This window comes from Cetorhinus maximus, chromosome 10 (genome assembly GCF_964194155.1).
Source record: "Cetorhinus maximus chromosome 10, sCetMax3.hap1.1, whole genome shotgun sequence".
Classification (NCBI taxonomy): domain Eukaryota; kingdom Metazoa; phylum Chordata; class Chondrichthyes; order Lamniformes; family Cetorhinidae; genus Cetorhinus; species Cetorhinus maximus.
In genome coordinates, this window is record NC_135888.1 from 99983541 (window position 1) to 100000899 (window position 17359).

The 17359-nt window shown below is 42.1% G+C and overlaps 1 protein-coding gene across 8 annotated transcripts in view; it reads left to right on the plus strand.

Annotated features, from left to right (window-relative positions):
* LOC144685871 (kelch-like protein 3) overlaps positions 1-17359 on the plus strand; it is a 180146-nt gene that overhangs the window by 25463 nt on the left and 137324 nt on the right. For 5 of the 8 annotated variants that reach the window (XR_013577801.1, XM_078550861.1, XM_078550862.1 and 2 more), the window contains exon 2: positions 13638-13760. Coding sequence is in view for 6 of the 8 variants with exons in the window: in XM_078550861.1 (XP_078406987.1) it covers positions 13638-13760 (123 nt within the window). In the remaining 2 variants the exon portion in view is untranslated. Of the gene's footprint in view, positions 1-13637; positions 13761-13848; positions 13928-17359 lie in introns of those variants that run through there. The other 3 variants (XM_078550866.1, XM_078550865.1, XM_078550868.1) reach the window with 2 other exon arrangements.

The following is a 17359-nucleotide window of genomic DNA, read 5'->3' on the forward strand; positions in this document are numbered from 1 at the left end:
AGTCAAGTCTCCGTTATAGCAACGATATCATGTTGCCATGTTTCAATCTGTGCCCTCAGCTCATCGGCTTTATTTGCTATACTCCTTGCATTTATTTATATACCATTTTTAACACTGCCGAATTTCTGTGCTGGACACTTTTTGACCTTTGCTTTTTCTATCTTTCAGAGTCACTTGCTAATTTTCTGTCTCCTGTTCCCTGCTCTGAATTTGTCCTATCTGAATCTGCCCTCAGATTCCCATCCCCCTGCCAATCTAGTTTAAATCCTCCTCAACAGCACTAGCAAACCTCCCTGCAAGGATATTTATCCCAGTCCTGTTCAGATGTAGATGGTCTGGCTTGTACAGATCCCACCTTCCCCAGAACCAGTCCCAATGCCTCAGAAATCTGATGCCCTCCCTCCTACATCAGTTTTCCAGCCATGTGTTCAGTTACTCAGTTCTCCTATTTCTATGCTCACTAGCATGTGGGACTGGGAGTAGCACTGAGATTACTGCTTTATAGGTCCTGCTTTTCAATCTTCTACCTAGCTCCCTAAAATCTGCTTTTAGGATTTCATCCTCTTTCCTACCTAAGTCATTGGTACCAATGTGGACCACGACCCCTGGCTGTTCACCCTCCCCAGAAGAATGTCCTGCAGCCGCTCCATGACATCCTTGACCCTAGCAACAGAGAGGCAACATATCATCCTGGAGTCATGTCTACGACCACAGAAATGCATGTCTGGTTCCCCTAACTAACCAATCCCCTATCACTACTGCTCTTCCTTTCTTCTTCCTCTCCCCCTGTACAGCTGAGCCACCCGTGGTGCCATGAACTTGGATCTGACTGCACTCCTCTGAGGAGCCAACGCCCTCACCAGTATCCAAAATGGAAAACCGATTAGTGAGTGGGACCCCAGGGGACGCCTGCACTACCTGCCTGGCTCTCTTGGACTGCCTGGCGGTCACCCATTCCCTTTCTGCCCCCATGCTCCTAAGCTGGCGTGTGACTACCTCTCTGAACTTATCGTAGCTCTTGGTCTCGCAGGTGCGCCACAGTGACTCCGAAACCAGAGCTCAAGTTTCTGCATCTGGTGATACTTCCTACACATGTGGCTGTCTAGGTCACCGGTAGGGTCCATGACTTTCCACATATTGCAGTGTGCTTTCCACATGATCGACCTGCCCTGCCATGCCTAAACTTTACTTCACCTATGTTAACTTTATTTTACTTTGGTTTACTTATATTACTTCATTTTATTTGGCCTTGACTTAACTTTACTTCCCTCTTGCTTGTGTTTCTTACTTAAATCTAAGCAGCTACTTCTTTAAGAATAATACGATTTTCTAATTTTCAGCTATTAAAAGACATTCCTTAACAGCAGTTTCTCACCAACCAACGAACTTGTGGTTTTCCTGTGATGTCACTCTGATTTTTTTGAAACAGCCAGCTCCTGTGTAGGTCAGGTCCAGTTTTCTCTGCTCCCCAAGATAAGCGAAGGTCCTGAGCTCTTTTATTTCTCTCTTACCTCTTTACCTCTCTTTTATCTGCTCCTGAGTAGAGGTGTCTCCCGCTGGCCCCATTCTCTCTGCTACACGCAGGATGGGTTTTAAAGATAAATGAACAAAATAACCACCAACCAACCACTTATCTGCTTTCCTGTGATGTCACACTTCGATTTCTGTCAGATGGCAGCTGCTCTGGGGGACACAGACTGGACAGCTCTTCTAATTGATGCTGACTGCCTGTGGGTCTTCCTTTCCGCCGCCTCAACAAAAACCACTGTATCTCTTTCCAGACTTTCTTTGCAAAGGCATATTCCAGAAGGAGGTGGACAACGGTTTCTTCACCACCACAGCCACCTTGAAGGCAACTTGCAGAGGGGGTGGGGCTCTGGGCATGCAGGAAGGTTCTGATGGGGAGGGCCTTTCTCACTTCCAGCCAAGATACATCTTGGTACTTGTTTGAAAGTTCTGGTAATGAGACATTCTTTTCTTTGCTTCATGACCCACAATAGCAACAGCTGACTGAAGGTTTGCTCCTGACAAGTGCAGCCTGTCTTCCCTCGCCCCCCAACCCTCACTCGCATCACCCTTGAACTACCATCCATAAACACACTGGAATCAGCAGAAGAGCAACTGGGATGCGAACAACTTAGATACTTAGAAACCATTATTAATGGGCTTCCACTCCTCCCCAAAAACTGCAACTGTTTTACTCATTTTCTCAAACTGGCAGCCGCCAAATTTGCTCCCCGAGGCTTTAGAAAGACTTTCATCCCCTGCTGGATCCCGGCAAGGAGAACAACTCCTGAAAGAATACAGGGAAAATGAAGACCCCGATGTGGCCATAGCACTCCTCGAGTCCCTTGATGAAACACATCTCATAAGATGGCAGGAAATAGCGGAGAAGATTGACTTCACTCACTCAAGCCAAAAGGTGTGAAAACCTCTACCTGCATGGGAGCAGCAGAACAGCAACCACACTAGCAGCCCAAAATCAACACTCATGCTGTCGCTTCACTGCTCCAAATTAACTCAAAGATACAGGCCAGCATGGAAGATGAGCAGATGGTTAAAACAGCCCTGGTCTTGTCTCTCAAGACTGCCCGAGAGCAGATGGACTTCTCAAGCCCTTACATATCTGAGGAAGTGGAAAGCAATCAAGTCAGGCAAAGCAGCAGGAGTCGATGGGATTTACTCGGAATTCCTGAAGAACATTGGATCACTGGGAAGGAAGTGGTTATCAAAGCTGTTTAACAACAACCACGGCACAGGTATCGTTCAAAACATCTGGTGCCATTGCCAAGGCAAGGAAACCACATGACGACTTACGCAGCTACCACCCCAATGCTCTGTTCTCCATATAAGGTCCTGGAACATCTGTTAAAGAGACTGCTGCTTCCAGTGTCCCCCCAACAGGCAGGTTTTTGCACAAGACGCAATTGCTCTGAGCAGGTCCTGATACTGACCTCACATATTGAGGCTGATTTCCAGAAAGGCCTAAAGATAAGGAACTGTTGACCTATACTGTGCCTTTGGCACACACACATGCTGCTGAAACTCTCAAATCATCTGCTCTGTGAAAACCCTACAATTAATCAACCTTATGATTGGCAACTGACAGTTCCGTGTGCTCATTGGAGATCAAATCAGCTGCCTGCACACAACAACGGGACCTGTCCTCGCACTGGCTGTTTTCAACATATATACAAATGACCTGCCTCCCACAAAGTCACAGCTCTTTGCAGATACTGACGCCTTGGCCATGGCTTTCCAGGCCAAAGAACTTAGGACATTGAGAAAGCATTCACAGAAGGCCTATGTTCACAGGAAGCCCACTTCAGAAAATGGAGACTTTGACCAAAACTGTCTTTTCAGTCTTCCACCTGAACAATTTTAAGGGCAGGGAAGAACTTCATGGCCAGTTCCGCGGCCGACCACTCACCCACTACCCAATGCCAAAAAGCCACGGCATCACTCTTTACCGTACATTGACTGGCAACACCTCCAGATCACCAGAGCCAAGGTCAAGACGATAGTGAATGTCTTGCAGAAACTGGTGGGTACCACCTGGGCTTTTAACAGTGAGAGAGTGAGAGGAATCTGACCTTTAACAGTGAAAGATTGCGAAAAGAGTGAGAGACCATTAAAGAGTGCAAGAGGGAAAAGAGCGCGGAGAGCAGCTAATTGGTGAGTATTACTAGTCTTTAAAGTAAAACTAAGGTCTTTAGTTTATGTTAGGGCGCTAGTCTTTTTTTTCTTAGATAGCTTGATAAGTATAAGATCGATACTGGTGTGTATAATAAAAAAAATTATAATAAAGTGTAAAGAGCAGGGATACTAGAGTAATTAATAATTTGAATAAAATACGATAGCGATGGCAGGACGGGTGATGTGTTGCTGCTGCAACATGTGGGAGCTGCTGGACACCAAGGTCATCCAGAGCGAACACATCTGTACCAGGTGTTTGCAGCTCGAGGAACTTCGGATCCGAGTTGAGGAGCTGGAGTCCAAGCTGCAGACATTGTGCCACATCAGGGAGGGGGAAAGTTACCTTGACACTTTGCTCCAGGAGGCGGTCACACCCCTCAGATTAGGTCATTCAAATTTGGTCTGTGATCAGGGACAGGAAGGTGTGACTGCAGGCGAAGCAGGTATTGGGGTCCCAGGGGGTAGCGTTTGAGGAGCCTCAGCCCCTGTAACTGTCCAACAGTTACAAAGTTCTTGTAAGCTGTGTGGACGAGAGCGGGGACTGCAGGAAGGATGAGCGAACTGACCATGGCACCATGGTACAGGGAGTCATTCAAGCGGGGGGAGGAAATAGAAATGTAGGGCAGTATAATTAAGGGGATAGATACTGTTCTCTGCAGCTGTGAGCGTGAGTCCCGAAGGCTGTGTTGCCTGCCCATGCCAGGGTTAAGGACATCTCCTAAGGGCTGAAGAAGCGCTTGGAGTGGGAGGGGAGGGACCCAGATATTGTCGCCCACGTTGGTACCAACAATATTGATAGGACTCGAAAGGAGGTTTTGCTGAAAGAATTTGAAAAGTTAGGAGCTAAATTAAAAAGCAGAACCTCCAAGGTAATAATCTCAGAATTACTACCTGAGCCACGGGCAAACTGGCATAGAGTAAATAAAGTCAAGGAGTTAAATGCGTGGTTCAAAGATTGGTATGGGAGGAATGGGTTTCAGTTCATGGGGCACTGGCATCAGTACTGGGGTAGAAGGGAGCTGTTCCGGTGGGACTGGCTTCACTTGAACTGTGCTGGGACCAGTGTCCTGGCGAACCAAATAACTAGGGCTGTAGAGAGGGCTTTAAACTAAATAGAAGGGGGGAGGGTTCTGGAAAGGGGATATGTAGGCTTACAAAGCAAAAGGATATGGCAGCATTGCAAGGCAGCTAATTAGGTAATGATACCCAGAGTGTACAAACATTAAAAAAAAAGCAGCAAATAGGGTCAAAGTGGGAAAAAATGGTAAAAAGGTAAAATTAATGGTTCTTTACTTAAATGCATGTAGTATTCGGAACAAAATAAATGAATTATTGGCACAAATAGAGGTTAATGGGTATGACCTTATAGCCATAAGGAGATCAAAGCTGGGAACTAAATATTCAAGGTTATGTGACTTTTCAAAAGGACAGGCAGGAAGGAAAGGGGGTAGGGCAGCTTTGTTAGTACGAGATGGATTAAGTACGATAGCAAGAAAGGATCTTGGATCAGAAGATGTAGAATCCATATGGGTGGAGGTAACAAATAACAAAGGGAGGAAGGCACTGGTGGGAGTAGTCTATATGCCCCCTGACAGTAGCTATACTATAGGACACTGAGTAAATCAGGAGATAATGAGGGCATGTAAAAAAGGCAGTATGTTAATCATGGGTGACTTTAATCTTCATGTAGGTTGGGAAAATCAAATTGGCAGAGGGAGCTACGAGCAAGAATTCATAGTGTATTTGAGACATGTTTCCTAGAACAATATGTTGTGGATCCAACCAGGGATCAGGCTATTGAGGAGTTGAATAAATACTTTGCTTCAATCTTCATGGTAGAAGACACTAATAGCATTCCAATATTAAATAATCAAGGGGCAAAAGAGGGGGAGGAAATAACTATCACTAGAGAAAAAGCACTAGGGAAACTAATGAGGCTAAAGGCCGATAAGTCCTCTGGACCTGAAGGGTTGCATCCTAGGTATTAAAGGAAGTAGCTACAGAGATAGCGGATGCACTGGTAGTAATCTTCCAAGAATCCTTAGATTCTGGATAAGTCCCAGAGGATTGGAAAACTGTCAATGTAACACCCTTATTCAAAAAGGGAGGGAGACAAAAAACAGGCAACTATAGGCCAGTTAGCTTAACATCTGTCGTTGAGAAAATGTTAGTCTATTATAAAGGATGCAACAGCAGGGCATTTAGAATTACATAATCTAATCAGGCAGAGTCAGCATGGCTTCATGGGGCGAAAATCATGCTTGACAAATTTATTAGAATTCTTTGAGGAGGTAACTAGCAGGATAGATAAAGGGGAACCAGTAGTTGTAATATATTTGGATTTCCAAAAGGTGTTTGATAAGATACTACGCGTAAGGCTACTTAATAAGATAAGAGCCCATGGTATTAGCATGGATAGAGGATTGGCTAACTAATAGAGCACAGAGTTGGGATAAGGGGAAAGCAAAAAACTGTGGATGCTGGAAATCCAAAACAAAAATAAAAATACCTGGAAAAACTCAGCAGGTCTGGCAGCATCTGTGGAGAGGAACACAGTTAACATTTCGAGTCCATATGACTCTTCAACAGAACTAAGTAAAAATAGAAAAGAGGTGATATATAAGCTGGTTTAAGGGTGGGGGGGGGAGGGAGGGGGGGTGTGGGCGGGACAAGTAGAGCTGGATAGAGGGCCAATGATAAGTGGAGATAGACAAAAGGACAAAGAGGTGTTGAAGGTGGTGTTATTATCTAAGGAATGTGCTAATTAAGGGTAGAAAGCAGGACAAGCAAGGTACAGATACCCCTAGTGGGGGTAGGGTGGGGTGAAGGAATCGAAAAAGGCTAAAAGGTAGAGATAAAACAATGGATGGAAATACATTTAAAAATAATGGAAATAGGTGGGAAAAGAAAAATCTATATAAATTATTGGAACAAAAAGTGGGGGATTGGAAAGGGGGTAGGGATGGAGGAGAGAGTTCATGATCTAAAATTGTTGAACTCAATATTCAGTCCGGAAGGCTGTAAAGTGCCTAGTCGGAAGTTGAGGTGCTGTTCCTCCAGTTTGCGTTGAGCTTCACTGGAACAATGCATCAGGCCAAGGACGGACATGTGGGCATGAGAGCAGGGTGGAGTGTTGAAATGTGCTTCCCTCAATTTAGTCTGCTGCATTCGTTGCTCCCAATGCGGTTTCCTCTACATTGTAGAGACCAAACGCAGACTGGGTGACCGCTTTGCAGAACACCTTCGGTCTGTCCGCAAGCATGACCCAGACCTCCCTGTCGCTTGTCATTTCAACACTCCACCCTGCTCTCATGCCCACATGTCCGTCCTTGGCCTGCTGCATTGTTCCAGTGAAGCTCAATGCAAACTGGAGGAACAGCACCTCATCTTCCGACTAGGCACTTTACAGCCTTCCGGACTGAATATTGAGTTCAACAATTTTAGATCATGAGCTCTCTCCTCCATCTCCACCCCCTTTCCGATCCCCCCCCTTTTTTTTTCCAATAATTTATATAGATTTTTCTTTTCCCATTTATTTTTAAATGTATTTCCATCCATTATTTTGTCTCTACCTTTCAGCCTATTTCGATCCCTTCCCTTCACCCCACCCCACCCTCACTAGGGCTATCTGTACCTTGCTTGTCCTGCTTTCTACCCTTAATTAGCATATTCCTTAGATAATATCACCACCTTCAACACCTCTTTGTCCTTTTGTCTATGACATCTTTTGGCTATCTCCACCTATCACTGGCCCTCTATCCAGCTCTACGTGCCCCCCCCACCCCCCCCCCCCTCCCCCCCAACCCCAAACCAGCTTATATTTCACCTCTTCTATTTTTACTTAGTTCTGTTGAAGAGTCATACAGACACAAAACGTTAACTGTGTTCCTCTCCGCAGATGCTGCCAGACCTGCTGAGTTTTTCCAGGTATTTTTATTTTTGTGTTGGGATAAGGCAACCTTTAACTAGTGGAGTACCACAGGGATCAATGCTGGGACCTCAGTTATTTACAATATATATTAATGACTTAGATGAGGGAAGTGAATGTACTACTGCCAAATTTGTGTAACATACAAAATAGGTGGGAAGGCAAGTGGTGGGGATGACACAAGGAGGCTACAGAGGGATATAGACAGGTTAAGTGAGTGGGCAAAAAAGTGGCAGATGGAATATAATGTGGGAAAATGTGAGGTTATGCACTTTGACAGGAAGAATAGAGGAGCTGAATATTATTTAAATGGAGAAGACTGCAGAAGGCTGTAGCTCAGAGGGATTTGGGAGTCCCAAAAAGCTAACATCCAAGTTCAACAGGTAATAGGGAAGGCAAATGGAATGCTGACCTTTATTTCAAAGGGAATGGAGCATAAAAATAGTGAAGTCTTGCTTAAACTATACAAGGCACTAGTTAGACCACACCTAGAATATTGTGAACAGTTTTGGTCCCCTTATCTAAGGAAAGATATACATGCATTGAAGGCAGTCCAAAGAAGGTTCACTAGGTTGATTCCGTGTATGGAGGGATTTTCTTATGAGGAGAGGTTGAACAGGTTGGGCCTGTGCTCATTGGAGTTTAGAAGAATGAGAGGCGACCTTATTGAAACATTTAAGATCCTTAGGGGGCTTGACAGGGTCGATGCTGAGGGGTTGTTTCCCCTTGTGGGAGAGTCTAGGACCAGAGGACAAAATCGCAGAGTAAGGGGTCACCCGTTTAAGACAGAGATGAGGCGGAATTTCTTCTGAGGGTAGTCAATCTGTGGAATTCTTTACCGTAGACTGCTGTAGAATCTGGGCCGTTAAGTATATTCAAGGCTGAGATAGACAGATTTTTAATCAGTAACAGGATCAAAGGTTATGGGGAAAAGGCAGGAAAGTGGAGGTAAGAGTTATCAGATCAGCCATGATCTCATCGAATGGCAGAGCAGACTCGATGAGCCGAATGGCCTACTTCTGCTCCTATGTCTTATGGGACAGCAGAGCCAACACACTACGTACTGCTTTACCTCGCCTTGGCCTGCCCAACAACAAAGTACTGCTGCTCAACCTGGCTCAGGAGCCGCCACACAAACATGGTAGATATCCCCTCTTGGAAGCCATAAGGATTACCCCTGGGACATTGAGACCAACACAGCTTGAGTGGCTTCCTGTGCTAGCACATATTGAGCCTCCTCATGTCTGCAGGGAAAACATCCTACACAAAGAACACCTCTATCTGACAGTTAACAAAACACTCCTATTGACACAGAATCTGAAAACAAAAACGCACACACCCGCCTGAAACCCCGTAGCCCCTACTGGAACACACTCCACACCCTACAATCTGACGCCCCTACCTCATGATGGTGCACTTCTTGGTTGACTACAACATCACCAACCACAACCTGGTGACTAACCCAACTGTTGAAGTCCCAGGTTTCAATCTTTCTTCTAAAATCTGGACAACCTCAACTGCTTGAGGACGGGCCAGGGAAGATGTGGCCAGTTGCCCCACAAGTGGAACGTGAGGAACAGCTCAAGTTGTGACTGTGGCCATCCCAATCAGACTATATCCCACACACTGGACCTCTGCCCTGAGAGATCCATTCCTGGTGACATCACAACCATTCACACTGTCATCTGAAGCTATTGAATGGATTGCTAACCTCGACACTGGACTATAACTGCTCCCCCAGCCGTAGAAGTAAGAAAAATTATGTTAAAGATACTCCATAAATATAAGTTGTTTCTTATAGAGTGTCTCATGCTGTCTTTTGCATATCTTAGATTTTTACTGCTTTCAATTGTATAGAATATAAAAAAATTTTCACAGATGGTAGCCAGAATTAAAGAGCCTGAAAATTCCACTCATTTGAAATAATTTACCTTTTAAATTTTAGATTGTTAGAAATGACATAAGTCAGGTGAGTGAGGGAGTACCTAATTGGACGAATGCAGTTGCAGGATTTTTCAAGGAGCTTGACACATCCAGGACAAAGTAGTTGTTTGGTGCTTCATCCACTCGTCTCAACATCCACTCCCTACAGCACTCTGGGGTACTGTGATTGTAGTGTGCACTGTTTATACCAAAGGGTTTTTCTGCAGCAGCTCCCAAGCCATGACTACCTCCACCCAGGACAAGGGCAGATGTTGCATGGGAACACCTCACTTCCAAGTTGCATGCCACCCTAACTTGGGCATATATCTCTGTTCCTTTATTGTTGGTTGGAAAAAATCCATTATAGGAGCATCTTCACCACACGGACTGCAGCGGTTCAAGAAGGTGGCTCACTATCACTTTCTCGAGCAATTAAGGATGAGCAGTAAATACTGCCATTGCAGTGATGTTTGCATCCCATGAAGGAATTAAAAAAATCATATAATATGGCTTGTGTGGCAGAAATAGTTTCATTTTTGGATTTCCTTCTTTGTAATTTGGTATTAGTGTAATAGTGCTGTTTGTCCATCGTTCAGCACTGGCTTTCCAGAGTAGGGAAGCCTCAAGCATGATATAAGATAGATTTGCTACAATTCACTTCAAGTTTCCTTGATTAGGAAATGGAAAATCTTGTTGAATTTTCACTCTTGATTCTTAGTCAGCAGCCCCTGTTTGAGCTGTAGATTGGGGTTACATGTGCAAAAGATCTGACTTGATTATAATGCCCTCTGCCAACACTCACGATGTAGGTTCACGCATGAATAATAATCACTTGGGTAGGATACTGAAGGCAGTTCTGTTCCATGAACCAGTCCCAAAAGAGTCAGTTAATTCAGGACTGGCGTTTAGGGGGTGGTGGTGGGGGTGTGTGAAAATGCTGAGAAAAAGACAAAAAATAAGTTGACATCTTCGTGTGCCTGTGAATTTCTCTCGAACCAGCTTTCAGCAGGTGAGCATGATGTAATGAGCAGAAATGTTTATGTTAGAGCAGATGTGACATGGAACATATGTGGTTAGGAGTTGACACTCACTAAAAACTACAACTGATTTGATTTCTTACAATCTTAACATTGTAGATGGCTTTATTTCAGCGGGCTCTATGTTCCCTTTGTAAAGACACGATAAATGTCCTTCTACTTGTATTAGTTCCTTTGCCAACAAAGACTTCAAGAAGGCAGATTCTGGTTTCCTTTCCAAAAGGATTATGTTAGGCTATGCAAATAAATGTTTCCTCAAAGGTTAGTCTAACCTTAATAACTTGGAAATATTTTATTGCGATTTCTATGAACTTAGCATTTTCCAGTTAATTGATTCAGCGTTCTGGGAATTTGTTCTGCCTTTGTGAGCACTAACTTACTGTAAATATTATGAAGAAGGAAAAAAGTTACAACTTAAAGTACCTTTTTTTCTATGTTGTATGCAATATTTGCAGAAAGTTATTTGATTAGGAGTTGTAAGTAGTCGCAACATTTAAATTTCCTTTACCTTGATTTTTATACTTATTTGGCTTTGAGAAGTTATGTAGCCACCTTTAGAATATTTATAAGTTGATCATGAAACTGAAGTATTGTGGGTCTTTACTAAATATCAGTTGTGAACATTTTGGATCAATTATCTGGTACAAATGATAAATGGCTGAGAAAGTCACTGCCACAGACAGTAAGAGTTCAGAATAGTAAATGGGTGGCCATAAGGAAGAGTAGGAAGAGGCAGGAAGTACAGGAATCTTCAGGGTGTCTGCTGCTCTTAAACAGATACTCAGCATTGGAACTGCTGGCAGTGACAATACTTTGAATGCATGTAGTCCAGACCCTGACACTAGTGGGCACGGTACTGCACAGGAGGGAACAGCAAAAGTGTAGAAATGCATTTGTTATAGGAGATTCCATATTCGGGGGGACAGACAGGCATTTCTGTAACTGTCATTGAGAGTCCCACATGGTGTCTTTTCTACCAGGTGCCATGGCAAAGCACATTACAGAGAAGGTGCAGAATGTTCTGCAGGGAGAAGGGTGTGAGCCAGAAGTTGTGGAACACGTTGATACCAATGACATAGAGAGGGCAGGTATTGAGGTCCAATGGCCAGATTTTCAGAAGGTCAGGAGGAGTTAAGAAGTAGGACCTCCAAAGGTAGTAATCTCTGGAAAATAGAAAGATAGGGAGGATCTGTGTGTGGCTTGAGGTGCAGTAGGGAGGGCTTCAGATATTTGGGGCATTGGGACCAGTTCTGGGGCTGAGGGCACCTATTCAAAAGGGACAGGTGGCACCTCAACAGGACCGGGACCAATGTCTTTGTGCGGAGGTTCACTTATGTGTTGGGGAGGGTTTAAACTAAATTGGCAGGGGAATGGGCACCAGCATATAAAAGTGGAAAAGAAGAATAAGATGAATAAGGTGAGTGTTGATCAGTACTAGAGGAGGGAATAGTTCCAAATTAGATGGGAGCAGATGAGGGGAAGTGATGAGGAAAATAAGACTGGCCAAGAGAGAATACAAGAATAGAATGACAGTCAGCATAAATAGTAATAGTGTGTAAATAATAAGCAAGTAGTAAGAGGTAGACTGAGCCCTATTAAGGACAAAGAGGGTGATATACCCTTAGAGGCACAGGGCAAGCCTAGAATATTTATCAAGTGCTTTGTATTGGTATTTACTAAGGAAGATGAATCTGACAAAATATCAGTAGAAGTGGAGAGGTAATGGATGGGGTGAAAATTGAGAGGGAGGTGGTACCAGAAAGGCTGGCAATGCTTCCAGTGAATAAGTTGCCTGCAGATGGCTTCCATCCATATTACTAAAAGAAGTGAGGGTGTGGAGGTAATGGAAGGGTTTGCCATAATTTTCAAATCTCCCCTAGATACAGGGGATGTTCCTGAGGATTGGAAAGTGGCAAAAAAAGGGTGTAAGGATAGTCTTAGCAAATACAGGCCAGTTAGTTTAACATCAGTGGTGGGTAAGGTTTTAGAAACCATAATCGGGGAGAAAAAAATCAACAGGCTCTTGGTGAGGTTTCAGTTAATTAAGGAGACCCGGCACGGATTTGTAAAAGGCAGATTGCGCTTCACTAATCTAATTGATTTTGGTTTCAGGGATGGGGTATTTTAACTATAAGGTTTGGTTGAAGAAGCTGGGATCATCTTGGAGCAAAGAAAATTGAGGGGAGATTTGATAGAGGTGTACAAATATGACATGTTTTGGGTAAGGTAGGCAATGAAAAACTGTTCCCATTAGCTGCTGGTACAGGACTGGGGGGGCACATTTAAGGTTTTGGTCAAGAATTGCAGGGGGTATTGTGAGAAAGAACATTTTTCCACAGCAAGCGGCAATGACCTGGAACTCGCAATGAGGGAATTGGAAGCAGAGACTATCAATGATTTCAAAAGTAAATTGGATGGGCGTTTGAGGAAAATAAACTTGCAGCGCTATGGAGATGGAGCAGGGGAATAGGACTGACTGAATTGCACCACCGAGAGCCAGCATGGACTTAATGGGCTGAATGGCCCCCCTTAGTGCCATAATTTACTTTGACTCTATGAAAGTATTAAGCCCTGTTGACCATTTTGCTCAACAGCATATTTCCTTACTGCCTGAGAATAGACCAGCCTTTTACATTTTGTGTGGTTTTGCAAACATTGTGAATTTCATGCAGTTGATTCATTTCAGTTTTGAGTCTTTTCTTGGCTCTGTTCATCAGTATATGCAACCATTGCTAACCGATGTGTGTTAATTTGGAGAATGGCAGAGGCATTAAAAATATGGCTATCATTTCTAAAAACACTGAAAATATTATAAACACTGGTGGACATTTTATATTTGAAATATATAAATGCGAATTGCTGTTGTAGTCACTGTTTTTTGCCACATAATTAACTTGTCATAAACGTGTCATCCTGATAAAACTGACATTTGGCAGTTGGAACACCTCTCCCTCCTTGTGATAAAATGCTACCCCTTTAATTATGATCTTTGTAAATTATTGTTTTGTTTTTCACTTCTCTCTAAATATATATTTTCACATTTATATAAACAGCAATGCCAAGTCCTCACCAGCACGAACTGTGGAGCTGAATGAAGATGATAAGGATCAGGCCCCGGTTCCTATGAATTCTTTTCATATGATGAAAGCCTTCAAAGTCATGAATGAGCTGCGAAGGTAACGTTTTAAAGAATGCTTTTCCTTCCTGAGTTTGAATCGCTTCTCCTTGTCAGTCTTAGATCACTCTCTCTTCTCTTCTCCCCAGCTCAGATCTCAAAGCCATTCTCAGGTGCAGAAGACATACTGGTTCTGAGAATTCTGCCAACATTGCTGGTTATCTCCGAGTAATTCATCCTATTATTTTCTTATTTTTTTACCTTGAACTCTCCTAGAGAGTCCATTTATTTTTTTCAACCTGAATGGCCCATTTTGAATGAAATGGATGAGAAAAAACTCTGTAGTGATTCAGTTTGTAAGGATATTTTACACAGCAATTGTTTTCAAAAATCTACAGGTGAACACCTAATAGTTCTCCTCTGCAGAATAAGCTTCTTTTTCCATTTATATTGACAGGGTACAATCAAGTCATTGGCAGTCTAGCTCATCTTTCTGTGTAAACAGTTTGTGTTTTCAGCATTCTGGATCAATATTGCTACCAGCAGGATGTTGTATTTTCGGGATGTTACTATCCTTCATCGTTTGGATTTTTTTAACTTTGTTTTACATCATTCTCCAGGATGATTTTTAATACCTTATGACCTTCAGAGCATCTTCGCTAGCCTTAATATCTAGGTAGATTTTTGGTAATGTGCCTAGGTTAACAAACAGCAAAACCTTTCCATTAATTACTTTAGCTACTGAAATTATCCTAAGCCTTAACAGCATCTTTCTTTCTTTTTTGAAAAGTAGTAGAGCATTACATCAGACTTTGCTTCAGACTTAAAACTATTTCACTAAGTGCATAGTAAATAAATAGCAGTGATTAAAACATATGTTTGCAATAGAAATTATATGATTTCTCTTCAACTGGAAAATAACATACAATTTTTGTACTAAATTATTATTTTGAATTAATACTTTTAATTCTATTTTTCTTCTATTTCTCACGACCTTGGGACTTGACTTAGCTCCTAAAAAAAATCAAATTGATTCTCTCTGATTTAAACAATGCAGCTTACTCCAAGTACTCTAAAACAGTTGCAGGAGTTTGTGGATTTAAATCACTGACAGCTCTATAAAGGAGCTGTGAGTCATAGACACAAAAGAACCATTCACACAGCATTATTTATGCTTAAATTGTGTGGCTTGATTCCTTCCTGTAATTTGTAACCCTTGAAGACAATCTGACAAAACCTTACAATATTTGTATTGATTTAGGCAGGGTTCAAATATTTTAACTGGACCTGGCTTTTAAATTTATGTATCTGGACTAGATTTAGAGTATTGTGATAGGATTTAAGAGACCAGCTATCGATCCAAAACTAGACAGAAATACTTGAGTTTTGACTCCCACGCATCTAAAACACACATTGTTCAGGGATTCAGGATTAGGTTCTGCTGATCAATTGATTTTATTGCGAAAAGAGGGTCACACCAATTTCTTGAATTGTTTAAATTGAATATTACTGAGGTAAAAAAGTTAGTTCACACAATTTATCTAGGATTGGGCAAAGTAGTTATTCTGGTTACTTCATTCACATGCCAATTTATTTTGGATCTTTTTGTTTCAAAATATGAAAATGCTATTATCTGAAGTGAATCTTAAGTCAACCAGGTAAAAGAATGATTTTACAAGTAAGCTAATTTTACCACCTTCAGTGTTATTGTAGTTTGCTCCTCTTGTGGGGACCAGAACTGGGGGATATAGTTTGAAAATAAGAGGTTTCCGATATAAGACAAAGTGTTATTGGTGTGTGGAATTCTCTTCCCCAGAAAGTAGTGGAGGCTGGGTCTTTGAATTTACTCAAGGCAGTTAGATTTTTGTTAGGTAAGGGTTATGGGAGGCAGACAGGAAAGTAGAGGTGAGACCACAACCAAATCAAATGGCCTACTCCTGCTCCTATGTTCCTATAAATTGAATTGTGGTTAGCGAATTACATTTTTTGTTTCCTTCCCCCTTTACAGGTTAAACTGGACAGTTTCAAATACAATCATGTTTGACCAATTACATTGTGTTCCAATCAATCTGTATCAGTACTCATTTGCGTTATTTCATTTATCAAAAACTTTTTAAATTTCAAATTTATCTATTGAAGCCCTAAGCTTTGTAATTCCCTTGCTGCCCCTCTGCCCTTCTCTCCTCCTTTTAAGGCGGTCCTTAAAACCTACCTCTTCTGACAATACTTGGTTACCTGTCCTAATGTTTCCTTGGTCAACTGTTCTAGTATTTCCGTGTCTGACTCTGTTAAATTTTGTTTGATAACGCTTTGTGACATTTAACTACATTAAAAGTGCCAATAAATGCAAGTTGTTGTTATATTTCAATTCGGATTAATGCAGCTGTTTTTTTAACTAGGGCTTTCAAGGCCTTGGTGTCTTTCTTTGTTATACTGGCTCCTACTCCCAGCCAGGTGTACACGATGTAGTCACTTCTAACTTGCAGAAATATGGACAACATAATGCGTAACCAGGGAATAGTCAGAATTCTGAATGCAACATTTGCTCTTTCATCTCATTTCTTTCCCCTCCACCCACTGCAATGTGTGAATGTGTCAAAATGGGTGCAATGGAGATTGCTCATATGGTGAGTTTTGCTCTCAAAGGCAGTATTTTCAGTCTCATCTTCAAATTATTCAACTCTAACATTGGTAAAGTACTGACCTGATCTGAGTGAAGCATTAAAAAAAAATGGTCAGTTGACTTTTACAGATTTACAAATACACAATGGTGGCATTAGTGATATGCACAACTGATCAATTAAAACCCAACTGAATTTTTCATCGGACACTAGCCACTTTAGAAATGGAATCTGCCCAACCACCCCAGTTCTCACTCAGTCTCTGCAGTTCTTCATTTTTTGTTAACTGCTGTACTGTGTGGTCCACAGATGTGTCATTACAAAACAGCCATTTCAAATCTCATATCCAAGAAACAATATTTACTGGAACAATCATCACTGTTTATTGCCCCAGATATATGACAATATATATATTGCTTAACTATATAAGGAACAGCACTAAATTGAAGAATATGTCGAGTAAATTCTATAGGTGAAGACCCATGACTGATGATAGACTGTGGATATGGTGCAGGGAGGAAGATCAGTTGTAGAAATACAACAACCTGTGACTTAATGTACAAATGCTTGACACAAAATGGCATTTATTTTGTAAATACTCTGCATTTTAACAGTAGTGGAAATGGGGAATGTTCTCTTCTGTAGTTAGGCTGCTTGCCTTTTTAAACAATAATAAAACAGATTTGCCTAATGTAAGAAGATGCACAAATATATAGGATTGCTGTCATCCCTGTACCAATTGTCTGCTGTCACCATAATCAACACAACCATTGATCAACACCTTTTAACACAGTAACTGCCACTAGGCAGAAGTGAAGCAATGCAGCAATGTAAATTAGTTAGGAGAACTCATCAAAAACATGGTTGAAAAGATAAGTTTTGAGCAGGTTATTGAAAGTAGGAACATGTGTAACAAGGTGAAGGAGATTTAGTGCAAGTGTCCAAGAGAATGGGGTGACATACGCTGCAGACAACAAGTGGGTAGGGAGAGATTCTCAGGATGCATCAGAGGCCAATGTCTGGGATGTAGGACTTGTTG